The 10,041-nt window shown below is 25.2% G+C and overlaps 1 protein-coding gene across 2 annotated transcripts in view; it reads right to left on the bottom strand.

Moving 5' to 3' along the window:
* LOC107446665 (intraflagellar transport protein Oseg4) overlaps positions 1 to 10,041 on the bottom strand; it is a 45,912-nt gene that overhangs the window by 9,078 nt on the left and 26,793 nt on the right. For both annotated transcript variants that reach the window (XM_016061365.3, XM_043043946.2), the window contains exons 19-25: positions 8,730 to 8,858; positions 7,507 to 7,595; positions 6,975 to 7,092; positions 6,634 to 6,719; positions 5,277 to 5,417; positions 1,273 to 1,405; positions 989 to 1,051 (exon numbers count right to left, since the gene is read on the bottom strand). In XM_016061365.3, the coding sequence (XP_015916851.1) occupies positions 989 to 1,051; positions 1,273 to 1,405; positions 5,277 to 5,417; positions 6,634 to 6,719; positions 6,975 to 7,092; positions 7,507 to 7,595; positions 8,730 to 8,858 (759 nt within the window). The remainder of the gene's footprint in view (positions 1 to 988; positions 1,052 to 1,272; positions 1,406 to 5,276; positions 5,418 to 6,633; positions 6,720 to 6,974; positions 7,093 to 7,506; positions 7,596 to 8,729; positions 8,859 to 10,041) is intronic.

The raw sequence follows: 10,041 nt of genomic DNA, 5'->3' as shown, positions 1-10,041 counted from the left end.
TATATTAAAGAAAAAAAAGGAATTAAGTGACAAAATTTATGAAAAAAGAGAAAAAAAAATTATTAAAAAAAAAATTAATAAAATCCTGGAAAAAAAAAGATTTAATCTCTTCATCAGCTCACACAATTATATCTGCAAAAAGGAGTGCTTTCTAATATTGTATCAATATAGACAAAGCAAAATATATCAATAAAATAGCGTGAGGAGCACTCAAAAGAAAAAAAATTGAAACAAGATAGAATAACCAGGAATTGAATCATTTTAGAGAACATAATATTAACAGTGTCAAAATTAATATTTTAGATATAGTAGAAGCTTTAGATTTAAGACTACAAAAAGAAAATCACTACATGCTTTAATACAAAACAATTTTGCCGTATGGGCAAAACAATACCTTCCAACATACACAGATTAACTTTAATAACTCCTCAACTTATTTACTTTTTCATATTAAAGAAACTCTCTTAAAAGTGACAAATTAAAATTGATGTATACACACATCCACATTCCTACCACTTACTATAATGATTATATAGATATAATCTTTCAATGAATTAATAATTTTTCAGTTGCATAACTTCTAACAACTGCTTGAATTAAAAAAATATCAAGCAAAGTTACAGTGAAAATGGAGAACAGATCTGCAATATCTTGATCCATTATAAAGTTTATTATCAAAATAATTTTAAGAAAAAATATTTATTAAATTGTTTCAATTACAACTTCTTTTCATGTTGTCATGCATGAGAGGGCATATTAATATGATTAAAACTATTTTACATAAAACTAGATTAATTATGCATTATATTTTATAAAAGTGTTTAGAAGTATTTACAATTTAAGATATTTTCATTGAAAAGAACTATTTTATTTTTTTAATAAAAAGCTGAATTAAAAAAAAAAAAATTTGGGCATACATTCATTTGAATTATCTCAAGAAACTAATACAAAAATAGCTAGCATATAAATAATCAAAATAAAAAGATACCTTAATGTATGAAGAGACTGCTTGCTCACACATACCAACAGATGCAAACATCGAACCTAGTTCCTAACAATAAAAACATTATTTTGATTATGAACTTTTCCTTAAACCATAATGAGGAACTAAAATATTTTAGGTCTGTACAGTTCTTTAAGTCAAAAAAATTAAATACGCTTTAGTAGAATTAAAATTAACAAATATTTAAGCACTTGATATTCTTAAAAAAAACATTTTCAAGATAATATAAACTTCTATAATAGTCACCTACAAAGAATTTCAAAACTTACTGGTAACAATGCATGATTTTCTGGTAAATCATTTAATAATTTTTCAAGTCCTGAATAGTCTTCAAGCATATACTGGCATTCTGCAATTCTGTCTTCATTGTGAGCCTTTTCATAATAGTTTAATGCCTCAGACCTAAATCAAAATGAAATAAGTAAAACTTCATTTTTACTTTTAATTTCTTCTTAATAAAGATTTAAATAATTCAAGATAATATTATTTTAATACATATATGTAGTGATTTGTGAAATAAGAGAGAAAAAAAAAGACAACAATTAATTTAAGAATTAAGCTAAATTTAATAAAGAAGGAAAATAAGTATAACAGCTACATCGATAGCAGAGAGCTGCCTACACGCAGCGTTGCAGAACAAAGACTGACGACTAAAAGTATATAGATCTAAAAAAAAGAATAAGTCAAATGAATATTTCGGGACTTTTCCGTCCAGACACTATGGCTCCATGGATTCTGAGATTTTGCCCTTGTAGACAGACTAGCACCTTTCAGTGAGAAAGTTGATGGTTTTGAGGATGAAGTTCTATAATATCTACTTCATTTTGGCCATCCTGAGGTGAAAATGTCTGCATTTTTTTCTATTATCTAAGAAACAGTTACCTGCAAAATAGAAAAACGAGAAAGCAAAGTATGGAAAATAAATGTTTTTTTTTTTAAATTTACTGACCATGGTTTCATGTGGTCAGCTGTAGATGAAGAGTCACTTGGTCCTTCATGATTCCCGACTTTTAATACATCGTATCTACCGTTCTCCTTTACTTTTTTATTTAGTTGCGACCGAAGAACTGTGGTCTTAATTTAAAACCAGATCCAAACTGACTTCTCTGGATTGCAACTAAGTCTCCTACTTGATATTCATTGGCTTTCTTCTTTCTTTTATTGTATTGCCTGCGGTTCTCTTCTTGGATCTTCCAGACATTCTTTTTAGCTTCTTCTTGGATGTTCTCTCTCTCTTGGATAAAGGATTTTATGTTCTCTTCTACCAATATTTGCAGAATTTTTAAGCCCTTTTTTTGTTCATATTTTTATTTCTGTTAGCAGTTCAAATGGTGTTCTTTGAGTGCTCCAAGAAACTGTAGAATTAATGGTACACTGCACAGCTGGAACAAATTTTTATCTAAGGGAATATAAATTTTAGAAATCTGGTTCAAAAACCCTTCTCTTTTTCCCTGCCTTCCTATTTATTAATATGCATTCAACATAGTTACTTACACAGTAATAAAAAGCGTGTTTAAGAATAAAATTTTGAAATTTCTTATAATTCCTTTATGGTACACAAAATACAAGGAAAATTAAAAAGAGAAAAGCAAAATTGAGTTCAATTAAATTTATTAATTCAAGAATGACATTAAAGAGTGACAAGAGTCATTTTTCTGATGTTGTTGCCCCTGCTTGCTTTTCAAAATAAATGAATATCATATAGTTTTAAAAAATATAAACAATTTTAAGCTATTGTTTTAATAATTTCTTATCATGAAATTAGGTAAGTAACAACTAGAAATGTGCTCTATTATTATTGCAAGGTTTGAAATATCAAGACAATATAAAAATCTAAATGCTATTGAACTTAAAGGACAACATTTGCAGAACTTTTTGGGAATGATTCATTTAAAAATCAATAACTATAAAAGATATGTTAGAACTTAAAAAAACGTTTTTCATATGAAAAAAAAAAAAAAAAAACATAAGAAAAAATTAATATGTATTCTTATTGCAAAATAATGCTTACTTTTAACTAAAATGTAAGAGCTAGATTTTTTCCAATTAAAGAAATCTAAAATTTCTTACAGAAAAAGAACAGAAAGTATGCGCCAAATAATTTGGGCTAAACACGAGGAATGATTGTATCCCTAACAATAATACACCAATCATTGAGCAAAATATGTAATTTCACTTGGTGATACAATATCTTTATAACATGCCTAATCTTTTCATTGCCAACATCTCCTTCTGTTGTTCTCTATCCCTTTTATTTAATCAACACATTAATAACACAAATAATTTTTTTCCTAAAATATGGTTTTTGCACAAGATAGTCTGCAAACGGGAAAATGCATACATGAATAGTTAGAATGTATGAATTTTATAAATTTTGGAACCTTATAAGGAAAATGACACACAATATAAAATTGCAAAATACAAAATTCTAAATTTTTCTCAACTTCCTACACGAAAAATATTTCCTTTACATTTTACAGTAGTTCTAGGAACAATATTCATGATAGAACAGTGCAAAGGGTTTTTACTAAAAATTTCAAAAATTGTTTAAACAGTTAAAAAAATATCTTCTCACACTTGAACAAGATGAAAAATAAAAGATATATGGAAAATTTATAAACTTAAGTATTTTCTTTAAAATTGTGAAACTAAAGATTCACTTCCTATCTTATACAATTTTAAGAAAAATACTTAAGTAAGATTAATTATTATGAGATATTCAAACATTTACATGCAGGGTACATTTGATTGTTAATTTAGGAAAGATATTTATGCAGCTGAAACTGAAAATATATATTCATTAAAAAAATAATGATTAGTTTAATCAAGTAAAAGTAGCATGAACATTGAAATTTAAATATTTATCACAATTTTATGGGTAAAAAGAGATAATAAAATAACCAAAGAATAGAAATACAATTTTAGAGTTGCAATTAAAAGACAAAAAAATAGTTATAAAACTGCACATTTGACTAACATTTAATCTCATGCATATGATCTGACTGCATATGATCTGAACTGCATATGATCTGAATTCATAAGAAAAAAAAAGACACTATTATCATTTATGATAATTGCTAAAAATAATACTAAATTGAAAACCCAAACTATTTCGAGTCAAAAATTCATACCACTGCAACAGAAAAGTTTAAAATGAAATAATATTAAGAAAGTGGGCTTTCATGTTACATCGCAGATTAAACTTTCTAATTATTTATATGCAATCAAATTTTTTTATTGCTTATATATTTAAAATTTTTAAAACATGCTTTTACAGTGGACTAACACAGAGAAAAAATTTCATTTTTGTCATATATAAAATGAAAAATTAAGGGTGAATAACTTTAAAAAAATGTGGAGAAATTTTATTAGATGGTTATTGAAGTTTAATGTAAGAAGCTAAATTTAAGTAAAACTGGATAAAATTATGTCCGCAGGAATAGTTAATGAAAATCAAGATTAATATGTGAGATTAGGTGAAATAGTATCCGATTTTCATACAGAATATCTAGATAGTTAAATGTTATAAACAAAATAATAACGCTACACATTATTATAATAAGTTTAAAGTAGTTGCCCAAACAGAATGAAAAGAAAAATGCATTGATAAGGAAATTTATTAAAGAATTCATTAGCTCTATTTTTATAAGAATTGTGGTTTACTTTCTCTTTATATTGAAACTGCATTTCTTATTATTTTTGGTCACTATAATAGCACAATTGAAGTTAACTATGGGGGGGAGGGACAATTATTTTAAGAAAATGTCCCACAAAGAGATATAATGTAAGAAAAAAATTAATAACATAGGTTTTTTCAGTGAAATGTTTTTCCTAATTTTAATAGTTGATAAATCTATTTATTCTTTGTTTAATTTTATAGCGAAGAAGACAGTTTTTCTATTTTCAACCAAAAGTATGCAATCTTTAATTTCATATAAAATATTTGTTGTTTTTTCTAACTTATATTACAAGAATTGTATACTTGTCTAACTTATATTAAAGAAATAAGTACAAAATATTTAATAGTTCTAAGTAGTAAAAATGTATGTTTTTGAAAATATTTGTAAACCTATCATTCAAGACATAAAAACTTATTTAAGACATAAAAACTTATTTAAGACATATAATTTTTAAAAATGTATTTATTTTAAACTTTTTCTGTTACTGTTCAGGAAATGTTTTTTAAATAAAATTTTACTTCACTATACAGAAAAGTAAAATTTTATATGCGGTAAAAAAACTAACTTTTTCAAATAGTTACTGTATATGTTACCATTGTTGTCTGTCAAAATAGTAATCAGCAACACCATTCCAAGCTTCTTCCATTTCTGTCACTTCTAAAAGATCCCCTTTTAACAGCTCAAATACTCTAAACCAATTTCCCAAAAGACGATGCAAATCAATAGCAGATATTCTAAATTTAAAAAAACCCCAACAAATTAACATAATATTTTAATATGTTCTTTTAATAAAATTGTTATGCAACCTTTCATGAATAATTAGAAATGCATACAAAAACAAATTAGAAGTGTACCAATAACATTGACCTCAATAAATAAAGAGTCATATGAGTTTAAAACTAACTTCTTGTTCCTACTAAAGCTTGCTTTTTAATAAGATTATATAGAAAGCCTAAATTGTATAGCAAACATCAAGAATAGTGTGCAAAATCTCTTGGTTAATAAAGACAATATTCAAGCTTTAAAAACAAATAAAAATTGAGTAACTGATCTTATACAGTAAGCCTTGAACCTAAATTATACAACAGTTTCAATAAATATATAAAAGCATCAGCTAATTGCATTAAAACAGTAAAATTTCTTTACTAAATAAACAGTTCAGAATAAAAATTTATAAACACTAAATTAAGAAAAAAAATATATAGTAAATTTTAAACAGTAAGTTTTTGAAATTTTAGATTAATCACAAACATATATTCTGTTAAACCACATTTATCATTAATATAAATTATGAGTTGAAAGAAATAATACATCTTAAGCAGATAAGTGATAAATTAAAAAAAACTTAACTTACTCTTACTGAAATAAAGGGGTAAAACTCATAATATTTTATTGTTTGTATTATTGAGGCCAAAATATGAATTCGTTATAAAAAGGGAAAGACTTATTAAGAGTCACTCTAGAGCTAGTTGTTATAGCGCAGCGGTAGCAATATTTTCTTTTTATTTTATATTTTTTAATGTTTATATTTAAAGTATCTTAAATGCATGCCACAGTTAATTATTTCTAATTTAATACAAAAGCTAGAGACTATTTTTATACTTCAATTTTTTTAAAAAATTAGGCTTTAAACCAAGACAGTCACTCAAGCAGCATAATATATAAATGCAAATATTTCCTTAAATAAAAAAACTACACAGAAAATTATAAAAAAAGAATTAAAATTATTATAAGATTGTGATTTTAAGAGCCTTAATTTTTACCACATGTGAGAAACACGTCTCCCTAGAAAACAATTTATGGATACCTGAAGATACCCATTTAGTTAGGAACCTATACTTTGATAACAGTGCCTTTATCTCATAAATGGAAATCAATAGCATTTATAAAAACAAAAAAGTTAAATAGTGAGATTTAATGTAGTTAGCTAAATAGAATTATTTTACTTACACTCTGTCAGTTGATAAATATATGCGGTCAACTTCATCAAAGTTACCAAAATAAGCTTGTACCTCAGCTCTTTTGATCGTATCATTCTACCGAGAAGATAAAAACAAAAATAACAGTTGCATAAAATATTATGGGGTAGTTTCACAAAGAATATTGAGTAATTAATTAAAAAAATTAATGAAAATAATTATTTTCTATTTAAAAACTATACTTTTTTGAAAAATAATGTAATAAATTTAATCATATTTGATAATACTAAATATTTAAATAAAAAAAGGGAATAAAAAATGGAAAAGAAAACAGTTCTATAAAAATAGAGAACAATAGTGTTTATTACATACATTTATACCGGAAACATTTTTGACAAATTGAATTCCTTGATAGTCTTTACACCTCACAAAAGCAGATTCTGCAGTTGTAAAATCCATTTTAAGTAAAGCTCCTTCAGCAAGTAAGCGCCTAAAGATAAAAATTAAAACATTGACTTTCAGAAAAAAGCAAAAAAGGCATCTTTTCTATTATTAATGAGTAATGGAACTAAAAAAGATGCAAAATAATTGACAATATCTGTAATAAATTTATAATAATGGAGATTTTTTGTACAATCTTGAATACAGTTCAAATAAATTTGCATTTAAAAAAGACAGCAAAAATTTGAAATTCCCTAAATGCAATAAACTTCATTAAATTATAATCAAATCAAATTAAAATTTAAAAAAAAGAATTATAACTAAATACAGACCAAGATTTACAAGTAAATTGTACCGATATATTCAAATGGAATTTCACAAATTGAACTATTGAATGAATAGTACAAAATAATTGAATAATACAAGATTATAAGTCTCTCTATAAAGCATGACAAACTGTTACCATAATCTAGGATGAGGATTCTCTTCAATGAATTGAGCAGCATCCTTCAATCCAACATTGCTAATTAGATTCCTTGTATCTCTAAGTGACTAGAAAAGGAAAATAAAATAACATAAAAGCTTCATAAAGATGACCAATGTTTTTCTTTTATAACAGACGCAAATCAAATATCCTAAACAAATTTAATGGGGGATTTAAAATAACACAGTAAAAAGTAGAATGCAATAATCTACAAAAAAAAAACTGGAAGATTTTATGTAGACATAATAGATAGTGTGAAAATAATGCTACTAAATATAAGTTACATTATCATTTATAAGTTTATCTGTTGAAAAGATCGATTTAAAAATTTAAATACTTGACTTATAAAACTTGCTTTTTTCTCTTCAGGAAAAATAATTATAAGCAGAGGTCTACAAAAGTGCAAAATTGTTAGGACCTATTTAGTTACGAAACGGAACAGCTTTTAACTTTAATGTTAATGTTTTTATAAAATATTGGGTGTTAACTACGATTCGTTAGGTGTCACAGTGAACTGGCATCTAGGATATGTAGACTCTTTGGTCATAAACCAATTTACTAAAAATGGCATATTACTTGTAGTATCTATTTTCAAGTAACTTTTTGTTCATGCCTATTTACAAAATTTTTGAAAACAACAGCAACGAAACATTTCAGAATATAGTAATAGAGATCTCATACACAAATATAAAACATTTTATATAGAACATCATATAAAACTTTTATGCATTCAAAATACATATTATGTATACTTTTTTACATATGAGCATAAAAATATTATGATCACACAACTTCATTAAATCTACAAATAAACTTAAAAATTTCATTGTAAATTTTTAATTAATAAGAATTTTGAATAAAATATACAACTAAACCATTTATAAGTATACAATAAGGTATTGTAACATTTACTTCTTTAACCTACGTTATGCTTATTCAGTATATTGCTTTACATTTTTCCTTATTTAATTGCATACATTTCTTTCGTTATTTATAGTGCCCTTTTTAATGTGGTGCTGCTGTTCGTAAAAATGATTATAAGCAATGAAAATTTTTGCTGTTATATTTTCAAGGTTTTTGATAAGTTGAATTACGAAATTACAAGTATACAGATACTAAAATTTGGTATAATATAATTCAATAAAATGTTCCAGCTTTTTATAGAGCTATGAAAAATTAATGTATAATTTAGAATAACTTACTTTAACATCATTCTTAAAAAAATATACATCCTCTGGTTCATCAGGATTTTGCATTAAATCTGTTAAAAGCACTGCTTTTACCTCTAAATCTTTAAATTCACACATATAGCCCAAGCATGTCATGGGCTCCTGAAAATAGTTAATTTGTAATATTATTTTGAAAATGATGAAATAGATTTTCATAAGAATTTTGAATCACAGCTGTATTAAACTATGCCAAGTCATTTATGTTAATAAAAATAGAGATATACCATCTGTAGCTTTTGTTTCAATAAAAAAAATATCTAGGTATTTTATGCTTCAATGAACTTTTACAAGATAGCGTAATACCAGACGAGAATTTCATAATCCAAGATGAAAAGTTCTTACTAAAAACTAAGTTAAATATTATTATAAATATACAGGCCAAATCATAAACAGAATGACAGCTATTTAGTTATAAAAAAAGAGTTTAACACATCTACACATGGGTCACACATCATTGCCTTATGTAAATTGCCAAAGTGATTATTATTTCACATCACAAGGGCACAGATATAAACGAAGCTAGTGGAAATTAAATGGTGCATTATTTTATTTCCCTGACTAGAAATAAGCATACACTATTTTAGAAAAATAAACTATTTTAAAAATTACAAATGATTTGTTACAAAAAATATTGAAAAGTGCATTAATAATATGCTAGTTCATCAATAATTCACAGCTTTTCAGATAATAAATTTTTTAGAGGATTCTTTTTTTAAAATTTTAAAAATTTGCATGTTAATTTTATTACTTTTTACTTCTTTCAACTATCTGATTTTACTACTGATCAACTATCTTTTTAAAGATCAAGCTTTGTTATAACAGACATTATTTTCGTAAAGTAGCAAGCAATAACCATTAAAACTTAGAATGCCTCACAAACATGAGCTATATCTATCAAAACAGTTTATGACATATTAGGTATCAGATAGACCTGGGTTAATTTCATGCCCGTTAAGGGATACATATGCAAGATTGAAGTAACCAATGGAAAAGTTAACAAGTATGCAATGCAATGTAGATAAAACATTAAAGTTCACATTTTTGGAAAACATAAATGAGATGGAAAAAGAAATTAACATAAAAGAAATGTTTTTGTTTCTGTAATGAAATAACTTTCAATTTAGAAAGAGAGTAATTAAAAATAATAGTAGGAAAAATAAGTGACGTTTTCAAAATAGCTCCTAGCCAACAAATGTTTTATATGAAGAATTAAAAGCAAAAAAGATAATGTGTATTAATTGAAATTAAGCATGAAAAACTTCTATATATAATCTTACATTACAAT

The sequence above is a fragment of the Parasteatoda tepidariorum genome, chromosome X1, assembly GCF_043381705.1.
Source record: "Parasteatoda tepidariorum isolate YZ-2023 chromosome X1, CAS_Ptep_4.0, whole genome shotgun sequence".
Taxonomy (NCBI): domain Eukaryota; kingdom Metazoa; phylum Arthropoda; class Arachnida; order Araneae; family Theridiidae; genus Parasteatoda; species Parasteatoda tepidariorum.
The sequence above is the reverse complement of the archived record's forward strand: the minus strand, read 5'-3'. Positions and strand labels throughout refer to the sequence as shown.